Source organism: Trichoplusia ni, chromosome 1 (assembly GCF_003590095.1).
Source record: "Trichoplusia ni isolate ovarian cell line Hi5 chromosome 1, tn1, whole genome shotgun sequence".
Taxonomy (NCBI): Eukaryota; Metazoa; Arthropoda; class Insecta; order Lepidoptera; family Noctuidae; genus Trichoplusia; species Trichoplusia ni.
Window position 1 is genome coordinate 13,516,776 of NC_039478.1, and position 27,317 is coordinate 13,544,092.

Sequence of the window (27,317 nt, forward strand, 5' to 3'; positions counted from 1 at the left end):
GCGACTAGGGAGGCACCTCTAAGAAACTACAACCATTTATTATATAATGTACGAATAAGTAACCATTATTAAAGACAGGAAAAAAACAAGTCCTCTTTTCATTTGGATTTAAATCGGTAGCATTTATTTTAAGTAATATCTCATTGTTGTTATACACTAAATAAACTGATGATAAACAATAAAAAAACAACGACTAAATAATAGTACAAACTTGAAAGTTTCACTAATTCCGATGGTAAAATAAGGGACTAGAAACCAAAGGTTCCATAATTTCATGTTCCTTAGCAGTTTCCTTATTACTTGACTTTTTACACTGAACAGTCTCAAATCTAACTTGGTTTTAACTAGTTTTACAAGCAGATAATGCCACTTTCTTTTGTCTACATAAACCAATACAATACATAAAACTCAATAATTATTTTGTGAGACATTTCCTATTTAGGCCTATACTTTACGATAAGTATTTTACATATTATTTGCTATACTACTCGAAAATATAAGATATAATAATAAACACTTCACATTACTAATAAACCAACAACTACAAGCCAAATTCCTATTCAAGACTGTATTCATGTATGTTATGTTAAATATCATCTTAAAACAAATTTATAAATAAGAAAACCTTTTAATATAAACATTATTCTTATGCATTTAGCATAAATTAAATAATAAAAGCGTTATTAGTGTTATAAGATTGTTAAAGATATTGAAAATTACAAGGTGTGCATCAACTAGTTAAGAATAATAATGGAACCCTTAGGAACTTGTTGGAATGAGGGTCTAAGATTATATCAAATGGACAGCAATAATAATGTCAAATTCAAGTATTTCTGGAATTAGAGCTATTACTAAATAAACTAACTATATTATTTTTAGTGACAACTTCTAATCAAAAATATAAGATGATCTGTACTTTTTAAGATTTATTTTGCTGGCTTTTGACCAGTAATTGCCCTATTTTTTAGCAGGCAGCATTCTGTCTATAAATCCTCTCATATCTTTAAGTTCTGCTTCCGAAGAACTGTGTGACAATCCCTGGTATGTTGAAAATTCCACGTTTTTCATAAAAGTTTTGAGGAATGAAGCAGTCATTTGTCCCCATTTAAAGGGGACTACCGGATCGCAGTCTCCATGAGCTTGGAATATCTGGAAAAAAGATATGATTTAAAGCTTTACCTGTCATATAAAATATTCGTGTCACGATTTACGAAATTGAACTCCTGCGAAACGGCTCGAACGCTTGTTATGAAATTTTGTGCACTTATTCGATAGGGCTGAGAATCGGACAACATCTATTTTTCGTATAACCATTATTTTTTTTAGATCCAAGTAACTTGTGGCTAAGCTATAACTGCATAAGTGGATCGATCACAGGTTGCTACGCTTGACGCGGTTGGTCCATAGATGGGTGACCATCGTTGTTCGTCATAACGAGTTCCTCCGTGTTTCGGAAGGCAGGTTAAATTGTAGGTCCCGGCTGTGTGTGGTTTATACATATTTGACAATCGTTGGAAGCCGGCCCCTGTTTCAAAGTCTTAGGATGATGATAGTATCGCAATACAACGTTTGCTGGGACAGCTAGTATTAAAATATTATTACTATTTCAACTCAATAGTGAAACTGTAAATTTACCCCTTTCCTTTAAAAATACAGTTATTTCCCATAGTCCAGTATACACTGCGAAAACCCAGACCTCTCTCTTGCTGTTTGCTGCATCAAACCCCATAGTAAATATAAAGTAAGTACCCCAAAGTAAGTTTTTATTTACTACGGCGGGAGGGTAAATCTAGCCAAATAGTCAAAGCTGATGGCGTCAAAGACCGCGTTCAGGATGTACTAAAAAGCGTGTACGTACATGGAAATCTTAGACATTTACAATTAAAATTGTCTTTAGAATTATTTGAGTTCGTAATATAATTAATATTCATTAAATATTACGCCCAAATTTAAATACAATGTAATGATACAAATGTAAATGAACGTTAATGCAATATTTAAGTAAATTACGTAACAATATTGTTTAAAAATGCAAATATTAATGAAAACTTTTAAATAATCAACAACTACCGTAGGTAAATCAAATTAGTAGTTCAAATATAACCTACATTAGGCAAATTAACGTCAGAAGTGTAACTAAATTTATGCATTCTTTTTTTTGAGATTTGTTTTTTTTTTCGTACTAATTTTCAAGAGATGAGTGTAGGCAATCTGAGGGCAAACATTCACTGCGTCATCGGACACATTGCCGAGACTGAGGAAGCCTCGAGTTAGAGAAGTGATAAAAACTAAGTACCACCTTTTGTGGAATGCGAAAGGCCCGCAGCAGAATTACTGTTTGGACAATTTTGATAAAAGGGCGGGAATTTACGTTACTTTACTAGCTTGTTTTCCTAATGTATACATAATTCCATCAAGATGTCCCCGGTAAGCAATATTTTTGTTTGTATAAATAACTGTTTCGTCGTCTGACTTTAAATTTTATTTTACTTTTCTAAATCGTCATTGATATCTTAAATTTACAAGTTATTTATATAAGTTATTTATATTAAAAATATTCTATAATTAGTTGTGTGTTGCTTTGTTTTATTTATTCGGTTCGTGACATTTTAATAATATTCAGGGGGAGGCGACAAAATTACGTACTGTTGTAGTAATAAATAGTCGTCTTCTGTGAACTCAAATCAACCATAACAAAAATATGTCCAACAAACTGTATCCCAGAAAAATATACTATTTCACAGCCAATGTGGGAGCATCTCTCTTAAGCCCAAGGCAGATAACTTATCAAATGCATCTGACGTGAACATAAAAAAATATTTTGATTTAGTTTATCACAATTTAAAAATAAATACCTATCACTAATAAATAACAATTGCTTACTTTTCAGAACATTAGTAATATGATTAAACTATTTTTTTCAACTAATCAACTGGAGGCTTTAAGCATTACTTTTATAGTATTCATATGGCAATAAGATTTTTAGCATAGCTTTAAACCTTACAAATAATATCATAACTAGCTGATACCTGCGGGCCCACCCGCTACAAATCTAAAATGATCCCAAGGCATCATAAAATCGTGTTGAAAACTATCCTGTGTTAATCCTGGTTATCCTGGAAAACTATTTGTGTACCAAGTTTCGTCTAAATCCATTCAATGGTTTTTGTGTGAAAAACTAACAAACATCCATATTTATAATATTAGTAGTATTACCATAAAATGTTTGCCTAAGTTATGTGTGTATAAAATATTCTACAGTATTTGTTACAAGTGGATTACCTGTTAATAGTGGATTAGCCCAAATGTAAATTGATTATACCAATCTTAGGTAGTAGTATGTCTAAAATTTCAAGTTTTTTTTACAAAAGTACAAAGCTTTCTATTTTTGTTTGATTCAGTAATAAAATTTGTTTCATTACCTTATTCTATAAAAATTTTCATCATTTATGAAACACTTTTTTTCCCAGAAAGTGAAAAATGAAGTAAGCTATTGATTTTACTGCCCTAACAACCAACTATGTATGAATATAAACAATATTTAAATATGAGTTGGCATTGCCATTCAATATGTTATTATATATTTTTAAATAGTTACTAACCGGCAACTCCAATGGTGCCTTCACATTATCTGGAAAGTGAGCATGTCTTGGCAGCCAACAGGAGAGAGACATAACTCCAGCCAATGGTTCAGGATATGTCAAACCAGCATGAAGTGCTAAGGCTCCACCTTGAGAAAACCCACCCAGCAAAATCCTGCTAGAGGGGATACCAGCCTGAAATCAGCAAATATTCTATAAGTAAGTTGTAAAAGCATTTGTGGATCAACACTCTATTGAAAACATTTGAAAAACAAGCAATCTGATATATACATAAATGAATTTGTAAACATAAATAATATTTTTTCTCTATTAAAAACAAGGATAATTGTATCAAATACCTACATTTTACTATATACAACTTAATTGTTTTTCTATTTAATAACACTAATTTTGTTTAGCAAATAATTATATTTGTTTTTTAATTGATTATTTGTGCCTTCAAATAAAATGCAGTTTTCCACCACCATTAACAATATTTTTCAGAGTAGATATTGAAAAATGTTTCATTCTTGTGTGAATAACTTACAAGACGATGTATTTCCTATCTACTGCATAAATATTTATATGTTCTATTATCTACTTACTTTAACTTCATCAGCAATCAATCTATGAACAAGATCAGTGGCTCTAACAATGCCCTCTTCATCTTCAGGAGCAGTTGCATCTAGAGTTTTTAGATCAAACCAAGACGGCATACGAAAACCAGCATTGAGAGTTACTGGCATTGCTGATGCAGTTGGACAGATCACTTTAACATGAGGACCACGAATAGCAGCGATTGTGCTCGCCCAACCGTGGCTAAAAGTTAACAATTTATCAAATCGTCAAGCATTACAACTTAAATATATACAGTTAATGTCCATAAACAGTGAAACTTACCCGGTATCGCCCAATCCATGAAGAAATATAAGCTAAAAAAAATTAAATACCGATAAGAATTTGCTCACATATTACTAACAGTATTATATTATTTCAAATAAATATACTCACAGAAGCCGTTTGTTTGGCGGTGGCAGCAATTATTACAGGATTAGGTTCCATTATTTAAACAATTACGTGAAAATCAATACTGTAAGGAAAACAATACAGCAGTTCAACAAAATCCCATTTCCTACTCTGTCTGACTGCTGAATGAGCTATGGTCTATGAAGCTTGAATGAAAATTAGGAAGCCTGTGTTACCAGATATCCTAAGCATGAAAACTTATAATCGGAAGTATTGTTGTTATTTAAGCAATACGTCAGTAAAAAACATATACCCTTTGTGAACAGCAATTTACTCAAGACTATTTATTACCTTTTCAAATTACCAATTACTTGATCAATTACCGTAATAACAATTTTCTAATGTTTATCAAAGTGTCCCATTGTCTCGTCAAGGTGAAACCAGAGTTGCCATTGAAATTATTTTATTTGCATTATTATTTTTAACCAGTTTTTATTAATATAATATATTTGGCTTCTAAGATATTAAAACACATTTATTTTACAAATTGAAACTCATATATTCTTAATTTTACCTAACTTCCAGAACTTCCCTAACACACACTATTCATTAATTTTTTTCACTTTTACTGAACCTTACAAAACTAAGTGACTTTTGAATTTTTGTTGGCTGTTTTTCCAAATATTTATTATCCCACTGAGAACATCAAACAAAAATAAACTATTGGAAATAAATAACATTAAATCATTTGGAATAATTTGGATACCATCGACAACGAGATCATTCCGATAGGATAGCGCAATAGTAGGCTACGCGAGTTAAAAAGGTGAAGAAAACAGTGTTTCTGGCCTGGATATTCGTACGAAGTGATTGTTACGTAAACTTATCGGATCTCTCTTTTACTCTTGTTGTATAGCCAGATCCACTAGCGCTCATTATTAAATTAGATACGCATTCTTGACTTTTATTTTCATTGCTTGTTATTTCTTGAATAGTCGGTGGACTTCTTTTTATATTTTGTTGAATTTTGTTACAATGGATTCAACTTTACGTGAACAAGTCATGATAAATCAATTCGTGTTAGCGGCAGGATGTGCTCAAGAACAAGCTAAACAGTTATTGCAAGCTGCTCACTGGCAGTTCGAGGTAAATTCTATAATATATGTAAACAAACAGTATGTAATCATGAAATGGCTGCTTCTTATTTTGATATACAAAAGACTTTAGAGCTGTCACACGTTGTTATCTTTATTACGAATAAGAAAAATGTGTTATTTATATTTGATGATGCTTGCAATATATCATCGGTATCGCTGCACACATAGTTTAATAATTTTTATGTGTGATACGCTAGGTCTTTAGAGATAAATACTACTTGTAAACATTCATAATGATATTGATGAAATAACACGCAATAAGCGAACGGATCTAGTTGTTTAACCTTGATGTAAATAAAGTAATTATATATACTCGTAATTGTTGTATCTACAGATTCAAATCCGTCCTCCGCTTAGGATGCCGTGTTACATTATATTTAGAATTATTATTCAATGTAATTTTTTGTAACCTGCAAATTAATCGTAATTTTTACTTAGAAATAAAATCGGTGACAAAAGTATATACTTCGTAATCATTCTTAATTTGTTTGGATTGTCAAGTTGACCATTAGGTTAGGTTATTTTTAATATTTATAGTTGTACTTTTAACTTAAAAGTGTCCACAGTCCAAAATCAGATACCAGAACATAAGTATGAATGGTTAGTGTAGATAGTAGATACAATTATAAGCAAATAATTACCATAAGTTACTTTACTATTATTAATAAAACAGAAGTAAGTACCTAACTTACAAATTTGTAGTGTTCTTATATTCATAATACAACAATTTCATATTCATCAACATAGTAGACTATTTGTTTGTCTAGAACTGCACCTACACACTTTATTATTATAAAAAAATGGAAGGATAGCATGTTGCTAGGGAGTTTGTATTGTTTCTTTTCTTGCAGCAAAAGCTCATAGCAAGAAATGAAGGTGGGCAAAGCGGGGTTTGGTCCAATGTAATTTGAACTTTGAAAAGCACCCCTAAAAGAATATTAAAATAATTATAACAACTAGCTAGAACATTATGGATTAAGGAATAAAAAAATATATAACAACACATTAATTTAAAGTCCACAAACTTTTCTCATTAGTTTCTGATTTTATTGTTTATCATACATAAAAGAACATAGATGACTATACACTACCTTCATCATTTCAGACAGCATTATCAATATTTTTTCAAGAAGTGGCAATACCAGCTGGGGCTAATGGAATTGCAGCACCTCATTATCGCCAGGTACCAAATACATCTAAATATTTTAAATTATAAATAAACTGCTATGATTAAAATTAGTTAATTAAATTAATCATTGTAGTTTAAAACATATTAAGCTGTTTTGAAGTACTGTCTAATCTCATCAATGTCTAATCATTTAAAAGAGGAATAAAGTGCTTGAAAATCTATCCATTCTATTAAGGTTGTTTTGTTTTGCAGCAACTGATGACGCCATGCAATACACCAGCTACTCCTCCTAACTTCCCCGATGCGTTAGCGGCGTTTTCGCGGTTGTCAACGACGGGCAGCCCAAATAATGCGGGTGGGGGTTGTGCAAGTGCAGCGGCGCCACCTGTATCGCCGCTAGCCACTCACCCGCCGCCGCCTCCGCCTCCGCCACATGTTCAAATGAACATGTTTCCTGGCACTCCAAATCCTCAGACTAATTATTCGTCAATCTCCTGCTCAACTGCTGTTAGTATATTACTACTTGCTTTTTCTTGAAATTTTAATCACTCTGACATTTGACAATTGTATGTGCTTAACAAAATAATTTTAAATGTTTAATTGTATGAATAAAATACAAATAACTAATATATTTTTGTTTTTCAGATGTGCAGCGAAAATATGCCAAGATAAATTTGAAGGTATTAGTTTAGGAGCATCTATAATTTATTTTTCTAATGGTGCGCAATGTGAGCTGTGGAATTGTGTATGAAATGTATATTACTTTAGTAAACACCCTATAGCAGCGTTGGTTTGCTGGACAATATTTGGGGTGTGGTACTGTAGTCAATCATGTTAAATTTATTACAAAATATCGTATCTACATATTTATATGTATACAGTGGTTTCAGAATATGCACAATAAATCCTATTAATTGTGTTAGTTTTTGGTAATTGAAATTTATAATGTGATTGTAAAATATTATAACAGAAAATGTAATGGAATCGTAAATAATCATGACTTTAACATACAGAGTGAGAATTTTGCTTTAGCTTCTAAAGTTCCATTGTAAATAGCTAATTTCTCAATGACCATCTAAAAGATACCACTTAACAAATTTGTGAAATGCTCCCCTAATAATTATATATAGTTGACACTTTCATAATACTGAAATTTTGCTACAGATTATGGCGTACTGTTATTGAGTTGAGCAGTACAAAATATAACTTCTGGTGTGTAGACTACTATAGAAGAAGCTTTACGATTTCAAGACTTAATTTAGATTTGAAAGTGTGGATTAACAAAAAACTATTACTGTAAGAATAGCATGTCTGTTAAAACTTGATACTACTGTGGTTGTTATACTTAAAACATATTTTTAAAGGAAAGTGGTTTCATAGTTTCAATTATTATTAGGTACATGGTGATATTCTGTCACATCTTAGTAATAGCTTTAAAATATAGGTCAAACCCAAAACACATTGTGCGTTGCGGCGTGCACATCACTGTAAACTAAATAGCGTTATCTTTTTTAAATAAAGATAATGTATATAAAGGATAAAAAGACATATTTCTGAAATAAAATATTTTCTGACCTGTCCGGTGGTTGCATATTCCTTGATTCTTGGAAGGTACTAAAATCGATACTGGCGTAGAATAGATATTCGTGGAAGGAATTGGTTGTAACAGAGAGCAGGTTGCCATAAGAAAAGAGGCTGCTGTAATAAATCGCCATAAAAACTTAGCTCAAGGTTCAAGCTTAGGAAACCATCAGTTTGACGTTGAAGGCATAATTTTAAAAGATTAGTATGGAGAAACCACCGAAGGAACTTTTTCTTTTGCTGGAATTTCAAAGTCTTAGGTTATCACGAGACGTCGTAACATTCGAGTGTGTTTTGGTCGTTTGTAACGATGACAATCCGATTCAACAGGTCCAGAGATAGCTAGGGCTTATCCATTTACAATGATTTACTGATTTTGTTACAGATAGTTTACTCAATAAGTATTGATAATTCTTGTGAGTTGTATACTTACTTAGTTGTATTTGCCATCTATGAATGTAATGAGACTAGTCGGGCATATTGTTCTTTACAAAAATATGCACTTTCCATGTTAAGTATATTGTGAAAATCTTCTAATAAATACTGGTGGTACCTACATTAATTTAGGCTGAAAATAAAATTAAGCAACGCAAGTTGCACCGAAATTGTTGAAATTTTCATCTTGGCAAAGATCTTTAGTAGCCATAGCATATTTGCACCTGTATGTTTTCTCAATGTTGATATTACATATTTTTATTTTATAGTGTTATTTCATAATGTCTTACTTTTATAAGACACTAATTGCTTTTTTCGGCTGTCACGAATAAAAATGATTGTATTATAAACGAGTTTCAAATATTTTTTTATTAATTATATTTTACCTTCTACAGGAGCTTAATAAGTTAATAACAGAACTACAACTACATTTAGTTATTAATTTTTACTTACCAAGTCATAAAACATATTTGAAATAATTTCTACTAAACAGGTAAAAGGCTTACCTAACAATAATCAGCATTTTACAAAAAACAATAATCAAATCCTGTTTAAAATTCTAGATCCCGTTTTGTGGACCACTGTAGGTACCTAGAGTTGTAATTGTTTTTTTTTTTATTAATTACCTGAATAAAAATAATTGAAATCGAAATTGATCATTTCTGTTTTGATGAACCTTGCATTAATAGTTTTATAAAAAATAAGCAAAATTTGTTAACTATGTATCACAGTCAATTTATAATTTGTTGAATTGTATTCTGTGAGCTACCTAAGCTGTTTTTATTTTTTTTAAGTGGTTTGAATTAATTTTGTAAATTCTGCAAATATTTGCTCAATGATATGAGATTAGTGTGAGTTCACAAAAATACAAACACAGTTATAAATTAATTTAATTTAATGACAAGATTCTGAATCAGGTACAAGTTGAACATTCTTCTTTTCATCTTGATTATTTGTTATTTCATGGTCCAAAAGAGTTGCGTTGTAATTTTCAAGAGCTTCTTCACTTTGAGTGGAGCTCACAATAATAATGGAATGTTTACTTCTTTTGAATATTAACTAAAACAATTAATGACCTATTATTATAGTTGTGTTCTGAAGGAATAGTAAGGGTTTGAATAGTTGAGAGTACTAGATAAGATTCATCCTGGTATGAGTACACATTAGAAGGAGGTATACATACAAATATAAAATAAATGGTCTATTAGGTTTATTTAATATTACATACATAGTAAGTATAAAAACCTTAGTCATGACAATCCCTAGTATACCTAGTGATAGACTGAAGGATTATTAAGTTTTCTTACATGGAACACCTCAAATATAGAATAACAATATTCAAACGACAACATTTCATAACATGTGGGATATGAACATCTTATTATATTTATTCATATCAAGATCACTTTTTTTATGCACAATAACATTGTTACCCTAACCTACAATCTTTATTAGCCTGTTAAACAGGTTATTCACAATGCCCCTGAAATCATTACTATCATATAAACCTAACAACTTCTGATAGATAAGTGTTGCATGAATACCTTATAAAACTGAGGTTTTTCATAAATCCACAAAAACAGTACGGATGTTATTAAGATCGTTATCGTAAAAAGCAAATAGTTTGTCGAATAAGTATAGGCATCCAAGAAAATACCGTACCACCAGCCTGCACCCACACTTGACATAATTCAAACAGAATAACACTATTTGCTATGTCGAATCTTACGATCAGGTATATATACTTTTAGATCCTCAATCCTTATAGCCAAATGTATGGAGTTCTGTTAATGTATGCTGAGGAAGGGTGTACCAAAAGATAAGTAAACTATAATTAAAATTTGTTAGCTTCTTGTTTACGGCCAGGGTTCGATAAATTTTGAAGTTAGCTCAAGCGCTCAAACTGAGTCAAAATGTATCTGTTTGACAAGGTTAGTCAAGTGACATTGACATATTTGACATATCGATAGCAAAGGCGTGATAATTTTTACCAAAACCCTACCTGCCTTGATAAATATCCAAAGGTGAACATGGCTATTAATTATATAAGTCGAAAAAAAAAAACATTTTTTCACAGCGATATCGCGGTTAGCCGTTTATGTTGTAAAGACCTAGCCAGAGCGGGATGGTATCGTAGAAAGCGTTACCAATGGACATTTACTTTATAACTAGCATTCGCCCGCGGCTCCTCCCGCTTGGGACATCGCTGTAAAGCATAATCCTCTTTTTTAGGCCGAGTAAAACGATCTCTATGTTACTTCTAATCCGCCCTAGAACATATTGTGTAAAAAGTTTCATGATTATCGGTTAAATATCTTTCGCGTGAAATCGAAACGAGAGAATTTGAAAACCTAAAGCAAAGCAAAGGGCACCGCTGGCCGAATTTGCGGCAGGCCCGGCGCTGGCTATATCCGGCACTGGCCTATATAAACCTGTAAATTTTATATCACATTTTTAAATGAAGTAATTATATTATTAGTTAGGTTATATTATAGGTACTTTACACTAAAGGCACAATTTTATTAGTCATTAGCAGCAGAAAAAAGATATGACTAATACCATTGGTCGTATTTCGAATATGGTTATACTGTGTCCGTTACAAGTAGATCCTTTTGACAGACGTCAAAACTTTTGAAGCGGGAAGCCCCGAATTCGGGTTTACTCGAGGACACCTACATTGTCCAGGGGCAGTTTCCAAACTGCCTCTGCTACGCTACTTTTAAACTTCTCATCAGAAAAATAAACAATGTAGGAACTAAAACACGTAATTAAAGCGTCTAACTAATTACTCTGACGCTGCACTGTGACGCCGAATTGTCCATTAGCCCCCGGACTACGTCACAGAATTACGGTAAACTACTATATACACCTAAGGTCATGATCTCGTTCTTTGTTGTCGCAAATAGCTGCTGTATTAATGTTTATTACATAATATGTATAAAACGGCTATTATTCGCTTTTATAATATGTATTTATTGTAAATTAGATTTGTCACACCGCGGCACCGCAGTTATCTTTTATTAAAGTAAAAATAATAATTTAAAAAACAAAAAACCTGCCTGCATGGATAACTACAATTAAAAATCAACTGAAAAGACTGAAACAAGATAAAAATTCAATGATAAGGTATTTAAAAAAGCAATGATTAGGTGGGTACTTAAAACTAGAAACTTAAATTGAAACACTAAAAAACCTATGTACCTACGAACCTACCTAAGAACACTCGGGCTATTAAGACAAATCTAACGATACCTGAAATGTGAAAATCCATTCAACGGTTCTAGAGATACAAGGTAATAAAGAATATTACATACATACAAGATACGCGCTAAACACAACCCTCCTGGCAGTCGGGTAAAAAAGGAAGGGCTTAGGTATAGCGTTGCCAGGTCGCCAAACCTAATAGCCGGACAGACCAGCCAGTTTGGCCGGACATTTGGTTAAAAAAGCCGGACACCCTATATTATTGAGGATTTAGGTACGACAATTATCAGGTCTTTTTGATTATTAAAATAAAAACTTTTTCTCTTTGAGTTGCACAATAAAATTAAATTGAAGATAATTCAACATTTATGAACAAATATGACATTTATAACTAAAACAAAATAACTCCATCATTCTACTTATCGTAAAAAGCCTAACAAAAGCCGGACAAGACGGACACCGTTTATTTTGGCCGGACATGCAATCAAAAAGCCTAACTATGTCCGGCTTTATCCGGACGCCACCACGCACGGCAACGCTACTTAGGTACGTTAGAAACAAAAAACGTCAACATTTTCTTAACCTTTTTTTTTGTTAAGGTGCGCGAATCCTCATGGACTCCCTCGGCGAAGGAAATGGGTAGTGTCAGACTCTTACTGATTAAACCTGAACCGCTGTGCTACGTCATCCGCGTTTTTGTGTCGGTGTATGGCAATGCGTTGCAATCCTTCTTACTATAACCCGACCGTCGGCCTCCTCGCCTCATATTGGGACCACATGCATAGCACCGAATGTTGGCCCCCACCATGAGTCCTATAATCGGACGACCGCAGCCCCGTGCCGTCGACCAGATCCCTAGGTAGGGTGGGAGAGAGCGCTCATGCGCGGCTCTGCGCCGCCCCACTCGACGTCGGCGTATGGCGGGCGAGTTGGGATCCTTCTGTGACATCACTGTTTCACAGAAGGAGGCCAGTGCATCCCACGTCGCTCGGCTGCCGATCGCTGCAGATACGACAGCCGACAACTCAGCGATGTCCACTCCAAACATTTTATTAACCCTACTGGGTTTTCGTTTCAGAGGGTACCACAGAAATTATATACGATTATCGATGTTAATCTCGATAATTCTCGAGGGTGCTATTTTTTAGGGGTTCACGCTAGGATTTGTGAAACAATTCTGAGTAGGTACTATAATTTATTTAGCCTTGTTCAAAGCTACGGTTTTATTTGCCCTGGCTGGCCCTTCGTTTCTGGGGTTACAGCATAATACATTGTACACAGTATTTAGCTTTAAGCCGAAACGGTAACACCTCCAATACATTGGGTAATGCAAATAAATGATATGATTTTACATATTTATAGCAAAATGCCTATTTGAGAATTGCCCTTTTGCAATCAACTAGACTGGGCAAGACAGTGGGTAGTCCAAAGTGAGAATAGAGGGTCCGATTGTTTCAACAGCTACGTATGTCTAGTATTGAACCCACCAGCCTAAAATTTGTTCTGAAGGCAGGCAAGAGTCAGGTCCTGTTCCACTCGACCGCGACAATAGCTGCCAAAAATGAAGTGTTATGTTCGACAACGTGCGCACGGGCTAGTAGGTGGGGTTAGATCTTTATATAAAGGTCCATACACACACCAGTAGGTACTCGGCACGTGAACGAATTTTTTTATATAAGTTTGTTGCCTAGCTGGACACCGACGTGATGTGTCATGATAAGCTTCTATTAAGGGAGATACTCAATCAAACAGTTTGTATTAGAATCATTTGCTATATTTATAAAGTCTTTACCTAGTAATATTTGTAGTTTAACGTTTTTAAATACTATAACATCATTTGCCTATCAATAGAATTTAATTTTTCAAAAAAAGGTAGTCAAATTTATACACTGCAATTAAAGGAAAATATAAAAAATCGATTTCAGTTGGAAAAAATTAGGTAATACAAAAATTCCTAGGTACACTTATAACATTAATAAACTTTTGGACTTGGCATTAGGTTTATGAAGTAGTTAAATATTTATTGCTTAAATGTACATCATTTCAGCCATAGATGACATTTTTTTTGGTATGTGAACCAATGTTTCGAAATAGCTTGCTAATTCATCAATAGTAACATCACAGGGCGGGTTGAGAGCTTGTTGGGAACAGCTTCCAGATCTACTAGTCTGTGGTTTGGGTTCCTTACTTTCTTGAGAACATGAGGCTTCATTCTTCCACCATTGTCTATCATCACTTTCACCAGAGCATTCTAAATTTTGTACATTTGTACTGGAGGATATTTTTAACTGATTGCAGTTATCAACAAGTGTGCATAAACTTAAAGGATCACACCTTACAATATTTGATACTGGTTTTAATGTAGGTTTCTGATTATCCTCTGAATCCAATATAAAGCTACTACCACAATTTTTTAATATTTTCAATACTGGTTCTTTAAGTATTTTATTATGTTTCTTTTTGTATACTCCAGAATGTTTTACTTTTTTTTGCAAGGAACAAGTACATTTTGATTCTTTAGGTTGGGTAGTAGTACTCTTAAAAATACTTCTTTTTTGGAAAAGACTTAAAAAAGGGTTTTCATTATTTTTAGTCTTTTGTATTTGTACAGGTTCTATTACAAGTCGTCCCATTTCCAATCCCAATAAAATATCTTCTTTTTCCATGACTGTAGATTCTGCAACAGACATTTTACATTCTTATCATAAAACCAGCAGACAAGTTACTGACTAGAAAATAACATAAGTTGATCCATGAACAGCATTGTAATAGGTTAGATTAATATACATTCATGTAACACTATGAAGAAATTAGCTACGGATTAGGAATGTAGACTACAACTGTGTTATGCATGACTTTGTATAGTTCCATGCACTAAATATGCTGTTTCTGTTAACTTAATTACTATAGGAACTGTCATACTAAGTAGTTGTCTAACATTTGAACTAAAAACTATTACAGAATGTTCTCATGTCACTGGACAGTTTTCACCTTGTCTAAATAAAGTGATTTAGAGATGCTGAAAATATTTATTACACACTTTATGTGTGTGTGAAAATCATACTGAACATTAGAAATGCGTTATCACTTGAGCACGATTCTTGAAAATGATGTACAATGGTTAAAGCAATGTCATCTTATTGCTTTGTGTTATATGTATAAGTTTGATATTGAACATATTCAAAAATATTTACTTTTCTTTTAGGACTGCAGCTACGTTACTCATTTAAAAAATGGGGTTTAGAGTATTGTTTACAAACTTACTAAGTATCTGCCTTATGTCAACTATATTGTTGTTTACATAATGCTTGTGAAGATTTGAAGAGAGTGTACAACTATACACATAAAGAAAATGTGCGTGCATATATGGCGTATGTTTATAGGCCTTTACAAATGCTTTGTTTGTGGATTACGTACCATTGAACCCTTGTGCTAATAATATAATGACACGACGTAACAGATGAGAAGGTAGTAAAAGTCACTTCTTGAACACTAGTATGTTTTGTACTTTGTTGCATGCCCTAGATTAATCAAGTTATGATACAGATTTCGTAGTATATTATTTTGTTTACGTCATGTTCATTCAATCACAAAGTCACAGTTTGGTCACAGAGTCTCAGTCATACAAATTCACATGTTGAGTGTTGCCCGACTATAAAAAGACGAGGATAGACCACAGTATTTTCTATTAGTTTATGCTAAAGGAATAATCGTCAATCTTTTCTCACTTGGTTAATTAAGATTGTGGTATTCAATAGTCAGATAGTTTATAACTAACTTATTATTTATTAAGTTACACACTGTTGAAACCTACATCAAGCCGGTAGAGATATCTTAAGAAATAAGTATCTTATTTTATATTGTGTATACGTTAAACAATGTTGTTAAAGGTGACACTGGGCCCATGGAACCACTTTTATAGTTTGTAACGTGATTAAAGCAGTGTGAATACTGTATAGTAAATGGTGTATTATTTTTACTTGTATGGCCGTCACACGAATTGCGTCGTTAGAGGATCATCGTATAATCAATTGTTAGAAATTGGTAACATATTTTATTTTAAGTCACGGCAATCAATCGATCGCACCCGATGTGTCATAATTTACGTCATGTAATCAAGCATGTAATATTTGGCATTAAGCGACCGTCAGTCACTGTCTGTCTGTCAAACTGGTTGAGAAACTGGCGATAGAATTTTAATGTCTCGTATAAAATAATACAAAATGCTTTGTATCAGAAAATATGTGTATTGGATCGGAATAATATGTTTAATCAGTGTTTGTTACGGGCATCATGTAAAATCGTCATCTTTGTCCAATGAACAGAGAAGTCACAAATCTTATAAGACCGATCGCAGCAACACATTACAGGGAACAGTGTTTAGCAATCACAATGACTATCACGAGAATGGATTGTCAAGGTCGAAAAGAGCTAGTGTGCCGAATGTTTCCAGTTCTAGTGAAGCCAGCATTAACAGTTTACTTGTTAATGCAACGCCAAGTTCATCTACTGAAAGTTCTGACAATTCAACAGATAAAAATGAGAAAGAATCGTCTATACTCTCTGTAGTTCTAGTCAATATTTCATCATCGGCAACTCCAAATGCTTCAGTTGTAAGTCCATCTGATGCAGCTCCCTTGCCTGAGAAAAGTTCAGCAGAAGACGAGCACAATAGTTCAATGGCTATATTTTTTGTGCTGTGTGTGCTGGCACTTGGAATTTTATTAATTCATCTCATGTTGCAAACTGGATTCTCTTACCTTCCTGAAAGTGTGGTTATAGTATTCCTTGGTGCTTTAATAGGGATGATAATTAACTTAATGTCCATTAAGAACATTGCTAACTGGAGGAAAGAAGAAGCTTTTTCTCCTACAGCTTTTTTCCTTGTTCTGTTACCTCCCATAATTTTTGAGTCTGGTTATAATTTACATAAGGGTAATTTCTTTCAAAACATTGGTTCTATTTTATTATTTGCTATTGTTGGCACTGCTATATCTGCATTTGTAATTGGTGCAGGTATATATTTATTAGGATTGGCACAAGTGGTTTATAAGTTGAGTTTTGTGGAATCATTTGCATTTGGTTCTTTAATATCAGCAGTGGATCCTGTGGCCACTGTGGCAATTTTTCATGCTCTAGATGTTGACCCAGTTTTGAACATGTTGGTGTTTGGAGAGAGCATTTTGAATGATGCTGTAGCTATTGTGTTGACAACAGCAGTCTTGGACTCCAATGACCCTCTCATGTCTACAGGGGAAGCCATACTTTCTGCCATCAATCGATTTTGGTTAATGTTCTTTGCTTCTGCTGGTATAGGAGTATTGTTTGCATTGGTTAGTGCTCTATTATTGAAACATGTAGATCTTCGAAAAAATCCTTCTCTTGAATTTGGAATGATGTTAGTCTTTACCTATGCTCCATATGTACTAGCCGAGGGTATTCATTTGTCTGGTAAGTTCTAATTTATAATTTTCAAGTAGAAAAAGCTCAAATTTAAAAATGTTTTCATCTTACAACTAATTGAATAAGTACAACATCTTATCACTCTCAAAGATTAGATATGTAATAAACAAAAAGAAATAACATCATAATAAACAGCTATGTTGATATCATTTTTGTTGAATTTCTTACAAAATTTTATAACTCTTTTCAGGAATCATGGCAATTCTATTTTGTGGTGTTGTGATGTCTCACTACACTCATTTTAACCTGTCTACCGTGACCCAGGTCACTATGCAGCAGACTATGAGGACCTTGGCTTTCATTGCTGAGACCTGTGTGTTTGCTTACCTCGGCTTAGCCATATTTAGGTAACATTTAATTAAATAACTTAATATTGATAATGATAATATTACTTGGAAATAACTTTTTATTCTTCTATAATGTTTTAAATATACCTAAAATTTCCCCTGTAGGCTAGGCATAGGCATTTTCACACATAGGCTCTGAATTTGCCTACTGTGCATGTTGAGACTAAGAGATCTTACTAACTCTCCTGAAGAGATGTCTAGAGATAACTGCAGACTTATATTTATTTATATTGTCAGAAATAAACTATAGATTAGAAAATACACATTTAGTTTTGTTTAAGCATAGAGTAAATATTTATTAAATGTTACAGCTTCCGACATCGCGTCGAACCAGCACTCGTAGTGTGGAGCATAGTTATGTGTTTACTTGGCAGAGCAGCCAATATCTTCCCACTTGCGCTTCTTTGCAACAAGTTCCGTGAACATAAAATTACAAAGAAAATGATGTTTATCATGTGGTTTAGCGGTAAGTAATGTGTTCTGATTTTATCATAATGCTTATCTTAATGCTATTTTATTATACAACCAGTACTTACAAAACTATACTTTAAAGTATATTAGATATAAGTGTCGTGTCTTGTATAAATATCATATTGTCATACCATGCTGTAAAGATATCTTGAAGCCATTTAAACTAAAATCAGTTGTTATCTAAGCTAAACGTAAATTGAAAGTCGGTAAGAAAACTATTTCTTTTTTCGAATGTGTGTAGAGTCTGGACTACATGGATAGCCTAGTGGTTGAGATCACCAAACAAAACGCACTGAGAACGACGTACGCGGGTTCGACCCCCGCGTAGGACAATCATTTGTGTGATGCACCAATGCTTGTCATGAGTCTGGTTGTCTTTTTGCATCTAACTTGAACGTTTGAGATACCCCAGCAACACAAGGAGTCAATACCATATGGCAGGAGTAATTTATTCTTAATAATTACATTCTAATTATATAACACCAAAGATCTTTATCTGAACTATTGGTATCAAGCATAATCATTAGCATTCTATAAAACAAAAAGTAATATTTAACTTATTCATGAGGAATTATTTGGATTAGGGACATTCCTTATCTATATTTGATTGGTAATAAAGCTGCTAAGCTCATGAATCATGTTAGACTGAGAGCCTCAAATTGCCTTTTTTTATTTTTTTCAGGTTTGAGAGGAGCTATTTCCTACGCTTTATCGCTTCACCTTGGTTTCTCGGACGAAACTCGACATGTAATCATTACTACGACACTTATAATCGTCTTGTTTACAACCTTATTCTTCGGCGGGTCTACAATGCCATTATTAAAGTTTTTGCGGGTATGTAATTTTGTGTAAACACATCACTCTATTTAAAAAAAAAACTACAATTGGCCTTTCACTAACATAGATGGAAAATATTTAAAAGCTATCTGAGTGACATAGGTCATTTTGCCAATGCACAAAATTTGTCACTGCACAATTATACGCCAAGGTTGTCCTCTCGCGCGTACGACAAACTGAGTAAATACTTATTTTTATGACATCATATTATTAGTTTGAGCAATGATCATCACGCTAGCTCATTGTAGGCGATTTCAGATTCCACTATTTCGAATCACGTTCTTACATTAGATAGCAAACAACCAATTGTATATAGAACCCATATCTCTGTAAAATTGATGACGAGTATTTTATTTCCTAGGCTAACAAGAAAACCAAACGTTCGAGATCATTACGAAAACAGAAGGAAGTGAGTTTGTCAAAGACGAGAGAGTGGGGCCAAGCTATCGATTCTGAACACCTGTCTGAAATTACGGAAGAAGAATTGGAGGTAAGTAAAATGCGCTCAAGGGTACCATTGAATTTAGTGCTTATTGTAGTCTAACAGGCTTTTGCCTGGACTGCTAAAATCTTCATTAACTTCTAACAGTGTTCTGTGAATCTGATAGGTAATCTTAGACTAAGAGTTTATAAATGATGCGTTAAAGTATGAGATTATTATCGTACCTATTCTTAACAAATATTACGTACTTTTATTTTTAATATAATGCCGAAAAGGTCACTAAAATATAATTTACACACAAATATAGTCAGGTACTTAGTTGATACCTACTTAAAATATGCCACGCACTTTACAAATGTAACTTTAGTAATGAGTAATTAAACTTTCCATTTTATCAACAACAGCCTTGCTTACAAGGCTGCAAGGTCACTACAATCCGAAATATGAATATAATTCCATTACACGGTTATGTGCATGTAATGTAGGCGTATGTTTTTGTACGACATATTATAGTATTATTGGAAACCTGCGTATTTAAATTATCAGGATGAAGTTCCTACAATAATCTCAGTAGTCATTTCAGAGAGTACCTAAACCGGCTCCGCTGTTTTCGTAGCATACGGTTACTTTTTCATGTTTTGGATACGGAACCAGATGTCCTGAATTTATCTTGTAAGACCCGCACATAAGTCTTAGGTACTTACTGTGATAAAATATCCCTACTTTAATATTATAAATGCGAAGGTAACTCTGTCTGTCTGTTACGCTTTCACGTCTAAACCACTGAACTGATTTTAATGAAATTTGGTACAGAGATAGAATTGACATGGAGATAGAACATAGGATAGTTTTTATCCCGGACTTGGAAAAGTTCTCTTGGAAACGCGATATAACCGACCTCGACGCGGGCGAAAAGCTAGACTAAATAATATTTCGATTCAGATGTATGAATTTTATTTGACCATAATATTAGTAAATATTAATACATTGTTTTACAGGTAAATTACTCCCACGCAACACGATTGAAAGGATTTGTTCGATTGGACATGAAGTATTTAACTCCATTCTTCACAAGAAGATTCACTCATCAGGTATGTAAGAACTAAGTTTCCTGAAGGTACAGCAACAGAAACGTCTGTAAGTGCCTCACAGACAAAGGAAATAGGTCCCAATAACTATTGCATTGGGTACTGACCAGTAATAAATTAATAATGAATAAATAAAATGTGTGTGTGAGCCCGAGGGTAATTAACATACTTAGTAAAAAGTTGCAGTAGTTTGAACTTGATTTTTTTATATTTTAGGAGCTGAAAGATTGCAAAAGCCAAATGACAGATCTTACAAACCAGTGGTATCAGGCTATAAAAATATCAAATGATAGAGAAACAGATGAAGAGGAGAGTTTACAACAAAGTTCCTTAACAAATTCACACAGCAGTCTTCAGAGGGGTGTATAAAAGATCTTTGACCAATTAGGTAATAGCTGCAACGTTACATGTTTGGTGTGCTGTGTAGGCCATATGTGTTTACAGAATAGTACACGAAAGCACTAAAAAAATCAAGTCATAAAGAATTTAAAAAGAATATAATGGAGGATCATGAAGATCTTTATTAAGTTTTCGACCAGTGTATTTTTGACTTAAAAACTTTGTAACTTGTCACAATCTTACACTATAATATGTTAATGGTACTACTTAGTAGCGAAATTTATTGTTTTCAATCATAAGTTATGTATAGCTAGACAATGGTACTATTGTGACGAAGGGCTTTAGCAAAATTTTATTAGATATTATACAATTAATTCCTATAGGAAATAATAGTCATAATTTTATGTATATTTTTCAATTATTTTTCGTACAGTTTGTGCTGTCTCTATGTTTATTTTAAATTTGATTATTTTGACACTTGTAAGTCAAATATTGTGATAGTATTCGAGTATTTTAAAAACTTAGAGTATTGTTACAAAGTAGTACATAAACCAAAGATTGCGAAAAATGTATGATTTAAAATTACTTGATAACAATGGTAACATAATTTATCAAGATTTTGTATTGTTTGGTTGTGTGATGAAAAAATACACATTAAATGTGATTTAGTATTCATAGATGATTTAATAATATAGGTACTGCATAATTACTTTATGTACTTAAGTGTTGTTAATTAGCTTTAATTTGAAAATCAATTTCCTATTCTATTTATTCGATTATTTCTTAAACTATTTTCCATGCTGTCATTACTTTCTATAAAATTCTGTGCAATTTATAATGGTATGGTTGGTACATGGTTTTATAATTTCTTGAACAATGAAAAAAGCTTATTGTTATTATATTTGTTCCTTATATTAATTATACCCTCGTAATAGAATAAAACATTCTAAGGTAGTAGATATTCTTTTTATTTTAAATGTATGTATTATAATACAAGGTATTGCAACATTAGTTGATACATAAATAAGCTTCAGCAGTTATGTTAATTTAATATTTTTAAGATCATGCCATATTTCTGGATGTTTAATTTGTGATATTTCAGCAGCTTATGGCTTGTCATATTTTTAATTGATACTGAATATGTTCTTTAAAATATATATTAAATGTTTACTATGAAAAGCAAGGGTTTCAGTTATTTAGAGTTTCATCGAGACTTGTTATATATATGTTTGCAAAAAAGTGTTTATTATAATGCTAATACTGTTTATTCATCTTCATTCTCTAAGTTAATGTGACTACCGAATTTTCCATATAAGTGGGCTTTCAATTCGCTCATTTGAGATTTCAACTCATCACACCTTCCTTCCAAGTCATTTATTTCATTTGTTTTTCTAGCCTTAGCTTCATCTAAGAATTTCTGAAAAAAGAAAAATCTTGAAAAAACTTATTATGTATATTGTTACAAAAATAAAGTAATCTTTCTTTCATTTTAAAATTTTATAGACATATTTGGGCTTTGATTTGTCTTAAATAAATACTGAGTTTTGGGTCCATTCCATGTTAAAAGACTGTTCAGTGATGATTTGTTAACACTAAGGCAATGTACGACTAAGTTATTGGCAAAACATTGTTTGTAGTAATCCATACGTTACCTTTTAAAGATTTGTATGTCATATTTCATTTAAACATTGTTTCATGTTTTATATGATTTATATATACTTATTTTCTATGAACTAGACAGATTATTGAACTTACCAAGGTGTCCTCTAAGCCTTGACACATGAACACTTCGCCGATGAGATAGGGAATCTTTTCAGATTCATCGGTCAGACTAAGTTCTTCCACTGCCTCTTCCAAATTCTTCATGTCATTCTGTTTTACTTTAAGTTCTTCTTTTAAATCGTCTACTTTTGCGTTCAAGCGCGCAAATTTGTTAATCTTTTGCTGGTCTTCGAATGAAATGTGAACATCTGAATCCTAAAATGAAACTTATCGTTACTTGTATGCACATAACCTTTAATATATTATTGAAATGAATGAAAGTACTTACAGGTTGGAAGGTGCCTTTTCCTGAGTTAGCCATGGTTTGTATTATTTGAGTTACACTATTATTAATAAGAATCTCTAAAGACCCACGATATTTCGAGAGAGCGCCTCACACCTGTAATGACAATGACAGTGACATTTGACAGTTAAGGTTGACAGACACGCAAAAGTGCTCTATGGACTCAAACCACAGAATCAGATTTTGTTCCCGTTTATAATCGGTCAGGGAAAGGAAATCTCTTGGATCTCTTGAATTGGAATCAAAGACCAAATACTACTGGAGGGCGCTGGAATAGTAAAGATTTTTTGTATACTTTGTTGAGAAATCAAGTAAAACGATATTTCGGGAAGCAGGTTGCAAAGATTGGCGATCTAACTATAGTTGTAGCACGACTAGTAGAAGGCTCTACATTAAATAGTCTGTTCAAAGTACGAGTCAATAGTGGCAAAAATTAGAGTTCTTGTTCGTATATGTTTACAAGAAAGTCTTTCCTGATCCAGCGCCCCACACTCTTACAATCAAATAGTAGAATAAAAAGCACATCGTTGACACAGCCCAGAAATAGAGACCACGTGAACGACGCGAAGTTTCTTTTTAACTTTTACGTGCACCTTTAGAAGCGTATTTTTAAAACTATTAATTTATTTAAGAACCTAAATCTAATTCATGTTGGTTTGCCTCTATTTTTAAGCTAGGCGCCGAAGTATCTCAAGAACCGCAGTAGTTAATTTTCATAGATGAAATATTTCTGTTGCCGCTTGTAGAACACTTAACATAAAAAGCGTTATGCAATTATTGATATGGTAATTTTGTTATGTGACAAATAAAGATATGGGTACCTTTAAAAACCTGTTACAAAACCGATCTGATTTTAAGTACGGAACCCTAAGTGTCGTGAATTTGACTCGTGCTTAATTGCTTTTGTCTGCCATTGGTTGATTTGTGTTGCACATAGACACATACTCTATCTTAAATAATACCTCAAGTACCTACATAGTCAAAGCAGATATCAATGAAATATTATGAGACCCTGAGAAATGGCAAAAGAAAACACCCCTTTTGTGACCCGTTGAAAATTCCCATGGTCTTCCTTCGCCATACGGAAGGCAACGAGGTCTGGAGATTGCTACCAGCTAAAAGATCGGAATGCTTTTTTGTTCCTCATACTCGGAAACTGAAAAAGCAAAAGCGTAAAACAATGTTTATAATTATAGAGATTATGTCAAAGGCAGACAAAACATCCTTTGTACGAAATCCCACTCGTTCGCGTCCTATCACATGCTGACGCAGACTTCGGGCACGCGGAAGTACTACCACACGCATGCAAAGCAATATGCACTAAATGTTGTAGAAGCATGCGAGACTTATAAGAATTATGCTTACGTAGGAAAAAGACAAAAATGATTCTTAATCATCTATGTATTAACTTAGGTACCTACCTCCGCATTCAAGAACTACTCTAGGCCAAGTTACGTCTCTTAATGTGTATTTTTCTTATCTTTTCTCTTTAAATTCACAGAGACAGCTGACTCTTATAGGTGACTTTTATTAAATGTCGTGTAAGGCGCGGCGGTCAGACCTGGAAAGTAGGCAGATCTGGACCTGATCTCCTTAATGAATCTTGCAGTTCAACTAACTGCGTTTCTCCTGCTCCTATGTAGTTTGATTATACTATACCTATAGCCGTGCTATTGATAGCCGGAATGTGATCCAGTAGTTTTTATGAGTCGGGCTTTCATTCAAACCATTACCAACAAACAAAACCATCGTTTTTATCATATGAAGTAGATACTACCGGATTTCCGTAGGCGCTAACTTAGTAATAATATGGAAAGAAGATACATGATTGTTACAAGTTAATTATTCCATTTATTGTCCGTGGACAACACATTTTGTGTTACTATAACGCATCTTGCGTGGCGCTAGAAGTCTACCACTTTATTACGCGTTGACCTGGTTGTCGACTATCACCAATAAACTACAAGTTAGGAATAATCCGTTAGTGACCACTTATTTGGCTACAAATTCGTGTCGGTTGAAGGTTTGAACAAAATTAGCCTTAGAAGTACTAATCATTTTTTTCTCTTAGACAGCCTACGACCTACGTACAGGTTGTTCAAGTGGAGAGTTTGATTTTTACGTCCTTCAGAACAAATATAGGCTTCAGGTAAATTATATTCTAGTGTGTCAGGGATAGACAAAAAACTTACTTTTTTGTTTAATTGATCAGATTTGATTTACCTAAATACTTTAAATAGTATTCGCATACAAATTCATCCTAAGCACCGTGCTTGAACGCATATGTTATAATTGCATCAATTCCACCAAAGCTGCAAAGGTGCGTTAAATAACTAAACATCTAACGAGTAGTGAAAGGATGCCACCGGCTTCTACCAATAAGCTGTACTTTAATGCACATACATACGCAAATATCTAATAGTTTGTAACCAGCTGGATATCTCTCATTGGTCTGAGAATTGTAAAAGTAGCATTTAATATTAAAAAGTACAGCAGTCTTCTTTCAATCTCCTACCCGTTAATAGATTTTAAGGGTTCATGTAGTAAACCAAACGACTTGAATAATACATTTATGGATATTGGACAGACGGGTATTTAGTTAAATCTGAACGATCACCTCCGTGGGTCCACTGTCATAAGTGAATGCGTTACGGCGATGTCGCGCGGCCCCACCACGTTCGCAGCGGCCACTGCGCCTACGCCGGGCAGCGCCGTTCACTCGCGCGCACTTCTACTTCGAACGTCAAACATTACGCGCGCAACAATACTTGGGCTCTACTTTTTTTTTGTGAAGATAAAATCGCGTGATGGAGAAGGAGCATCAACCAGACTCCATGGCCACCATTACCATGAAGCCGGAGTACCCGCCTTCTGAAGTGTACAGCACGTCGGAGCCCCCACCGGTATGACAATATCCGTTATTCACTTTGAACGAATGTTAAACATAACGTACAGATCTGCTAGCGGACCGGCAGCATCGTGTCTGTAGTTGTAAACTTTGTCTCTTTTTAAGATCACATATTTGGAAATCTATTATTCAGGCAATTTGTATAATGTCTGTTGTGCTGTGTCTGACTGCTTTTCTACCTAGGCTTCTCGTTGATACCGAATACTAAGTGGAATGCTCAATGATGTTAGGATATTTGTTTTGGAGTAGTCAAGATACTAATTATTTACAATATGAAGGCCTTTGTTCGTTGCTTGGTAATAAACATTTAGAAATGGTAGAGTTGTTTAGTAATAGTGCGGGACATAAGTGCGGGAAAGCGCCTTTCTCTTAGCCTTAGCAGTCGTGAGGCCGCTGCCAGTGCCGCTGGCGCGTATCGGCTTGTTTGTAAACATACTTTACTGAACATCGACGATCGATATGCTGTTACTGTTTTAAACGCACCCTAAAGTATGACAATATTTACCTTCCATCGTAATCCAAAGATAACTATTAAACAAATTGTATGACAGTTTATCTATAGTCATCACAAATATTTCGGTGTATCTGTGTCTCATTTATTTATATCGAACACGTCTTTAAAAATACAAACACAAATCTTGAATAACCGGATTGTAGACTCAATGTTTTAAGTTAAAAATATGGCGAGATATAAAATTCTAACGTTCGTAACATTTTATAGAACATTGACCTAACACAATCAAAATCGTTGTTTAATGTACCGATGTGTAATTATGGCTAAAAGTTTTGTCTTTGCTGACCTTGATATAGGTAATTCAAATGTCTAGGCTACCTATTCTTTACATTCAATGTATGTTTACTAAATAAATACAGATAGTGTTGATGTTTTATATTTAAATAGAATACGATATTGTGCAGCTCATAAAATACTATAAAACTGTGCTTCAAAATAACGTATCAGTTTTCAGCCTCCAAATTACAAGTGAGTAGGTTGAAGTACATAGTTATTTCTCACTAATACATAAACAATTACATACCTACCCCAAGAACTGCGCTATTTTCTATAGAGACTGAACTGTCATTTTCATATCTTCCTTGCTGTAGAGACATTTAGTCAAGTGTACTTAAACACTTGACTAAATGTCTCTACAATTTTAAATATTTTTTTACCTCATCGAAAATCTGCTATTGCTTGCTTCAGCATGGTATAACATCGACAATGGGGATGTGACAATGCGTTCAGCGTAACGAACTCAATAAGGCAGTGCTATTGTGAATAATTAAAGTAAATCAAACCATTATTA

At 33.5% G+C, this 27,317-nt stretch overlaps 6 protein-coding genes and 1 long non-coding RNA gene across 12 annotated transcripts in view; 3 read left to right on the forward strand and 4 right to left on the reverse strand.

Moving 5' to 3' along the window:
• Positions 1-95: 95 nt before the first annotated feature.
• Positions 96-5,002, reverse strand: LOC113495930 (acyl-protein thioesterase 1). Its single transcript, XM_026874931.1, has 6 exons — positions 4,899-5,002; positions 4,593-4,671; positions 4,482-4,513; positions 4,187-4,400; positions 3,603-3,776; positions 96-1,149 (listed from the first exon to the last, which is right to left on the reverse strand). The coding sequence occupies exons 2-6, from the start codon at positions 4,641-4,643 to the stop codon at positions 958-960; spliced, it is 663 nt and encodes a 220-aa protein (XP_026730732.1). The 5' UTR covers positions 4,644-4,671; positions 4,899-5,002; the 3' UTR covers positions 96-957.
• Positions 5,003-5,382: 380 nt separating this feature from the next.
• LOC113495937 (UBA-like domain-containing protein 1) lies at positions 5,383-9,501 on the forward strand. The gene is made up of 4 exons (XM_026874944.1): positions 5,383-5,693; positions 6,810-6,887; positions 7,086-7,340; positions 7,479-9,501. The coding sequence occupies exons 1-4, from the start codon at positions 5,583-5,585 to the stop codon at positions 7,503-7,505; spliced, it is 471 nt and encodes a 156-aa protein (XP_026730745.1). The 5' UTR covers positions 5,383-5,582; the 3' UTR covers positions 7,506-9,501.
• Positions 9,502-9,723: 222 nt separating this feature from the next.
• Positions 9,724-11,900, reverse strand: LOC113495945. The gene is made up of 2 exons (XR_003400769.1): positions 10,394-11,900; positions 9,724-9,908 (listed from the first exon to the last, which is right to left on the reverse strand). It is a non-coding gene; the product is annotated as an uncharacterized LOC113495945 (long non-coding RNA).
• A 1,909-nt stretch (positions 11,901-13,809) lies between these two features.
• On the reverse strand, positions 13,810-16,081 carry LOC113495961. Its single transcript, XM_026874972.1, has 2 exons — positions 15,471-16,081; positions 13,810-14,730 (listed from the first exon to the last, which is right to left on the reverse strand). The coding sequence occupies exon 2, from the start codon at positions 14,717-14,719 to the stop codon at positions 14,081-14,083; it is 639 nt and encodes a 212-aa protein (XP_026730773.1). The 5' UTR covers positions 14,720-14,730; positions 15,471-16,081; the 3' UTR covers positions 13,810-14,080.
• A 102-nt stretch (positions 16,082-16,183) lies between these two features.
• On the forward strand, positions 16,184-21,992 carry LOC113495952 (sodium/hydrogen exchanger 8). Its single transcript, XM_026874961.1, has 7 exons — positions 16,184-17,504; positions 17,707-17,863; positions 18,175-18,329; positions 19,017-19,168; positions 19,533-19,661; positions 20,612-20,704; positions 20,918-21,992. The coding sequence occupies exons 1-7, from the start codon at positions 16,277-16,279 to the stop codon at positions 21,068-21,070; spliced, it is 2,067 nt and encodes a 688-aa protein (XP_026730762.1). The 5' UTR covers positions 16,184-16,276; the 3' UTR covers positions 21,071-21,992.
• On the reverse strand, positions 21,990-23,223 carry LOC113495966 (probable prefoldin subunit 4). The gene is made up of 3 exons (XM_026874987.1): positions 23,091-23,223; positions 22,796-23,017; positions 21,990-22,457 (listed from the first exon to the last, which is right to left on the reverse strand). The coding sequence occupies exons 1-3, from the start codon at positions 23,121-23,123 to the stop codon at positions 22,305-22,307; spliced, it is 408 nt and encodes a 135-aa protein (XP_026730788.1). The 5' UTR covers positions 23,124-23,223; the 3' UTR covers positions 21,990-22,304.
• Positions 23,224-25,811: 2,588 nt separating this feature from the next.
• LOC113495972 (pollen-specific leucine-rich repeat extensin-like protein 2) overlaps positions 25,812-27,317 on the forward strand; it is a 54,458-nt gene continuing 52,952 nt past the window's right edge. For 4 of the 6 annotated variants that reach the window (XM_026874998.1, XM_026875007.1, XM_026875022.1 and 1 more), the window contains exon 1: positions 25,812-26,008. In XM_026874998.1, the coding sequence (XP_026730799.1) occupies positions 25,913-26,008 (96 nt within the window). In that variant the 5' untranslated portion in view covers positions 25,812-25,912. The remainder of the gene's footprint in view (positions 26,009-27,317) is intronic. The other 2 variants (XM_026875015.1, XM_026875040.1) reach the window with 1 other exon arrangement.

Excerpts from the sequence above, each read along its gene's own strand:
- LOC113495930 (XM_026874931.1), bottom strand. The coding sequence starts at position 4,643 with ATGGAACCTAATCCTGTAATAATTGCTGCCACCGCCAAACAAACGGCT. Across the intron at positions 4,401-4,481 it reads CATGGATTGGGCGATACCGG|CCACGGTTGGGCGAGCACAA; the intron begins GTAAGTTTCACT and ends GTTAACTTTTAG. Across the intron at positions 1,150-3,602 it reads AGGCACCATTGGAGTTGCCG|ATATTCCAAGCTCATGGAGA; the intron begins GTTAGTAACTAT and ends TCTTTTTTCCAG.
- LOC113495937 (XM_026874944.1), top strand. The coding sequence starts at position 5,583 with ATGGATTCAACTTTACGTGAACAAGTCATGATAAATCAATTCGTGTTA. Across the intron at positions 6,888-7,085 it reads CAGCACCTCATTATCGCCAG|CAACTGATGACGCCATGCAA; the intron begins GTACCAAATACA and ends TTTGTTTTGCAG. Across the intron at positions 7,341-7,478 it reads CAATCTCCTGCTCAACTGCT|ATGTGCAGCGAAAATATGCC; the intron begins GTTAGTATATTA and ends TTTGTTTTTCAG.
- LOC113495961 (XM_026874972.1), bottom strand. The coding sequence starts at position 14,719 with ATGGAAAAAGAAGATATTTTATTGGGATTGGAAATGGGACGACTTGTA.
- LOC113495952 (XM_026874961.1), top strand. The coding sequence starts at position 16,277 with ATGCTTTGTATCAGAAAATATGTGTATTGGATCGGAATAATATGTTTA. Across the intron at positions 17,864-18,174 it reads CTCGGCTTAGCCATATTTAG|CTTCCGACATCGCGTCGAAC; the intron begins GTAACATTTAAT and ends TAAATGTTACAG. Across the intron at positions 20,705-20,917 it reads CAAGAAGATTCACTCATCAG|GAGCTGAAAGATTGCAAAAG; the intron begins GTATGTAAGAAC and ends TTTATATTTTAG.
- LOC113495966 (XM_026874987.1), bottom strand. The coding sequence starts at position 23,123 with ATGGCTAACTCAGGAAAAGGCACCTTCCAACCT. Across the intron at positions 23,018-23,090 it reads GAAAAGGCACCTTCCAACCT|GATTCAGATGTTCACATTTC; the intron begins GTAAGTACTTTC and ends GTTTCATTTTAG. Across the intron at positions 22,458-22,795 it reads AAGGCTTAGAGGACACCTTG|AAATTCTTAGATGAAGCTAA; the intron begins GTAAGTTCAATA and ends TTCTTTTTTCAG.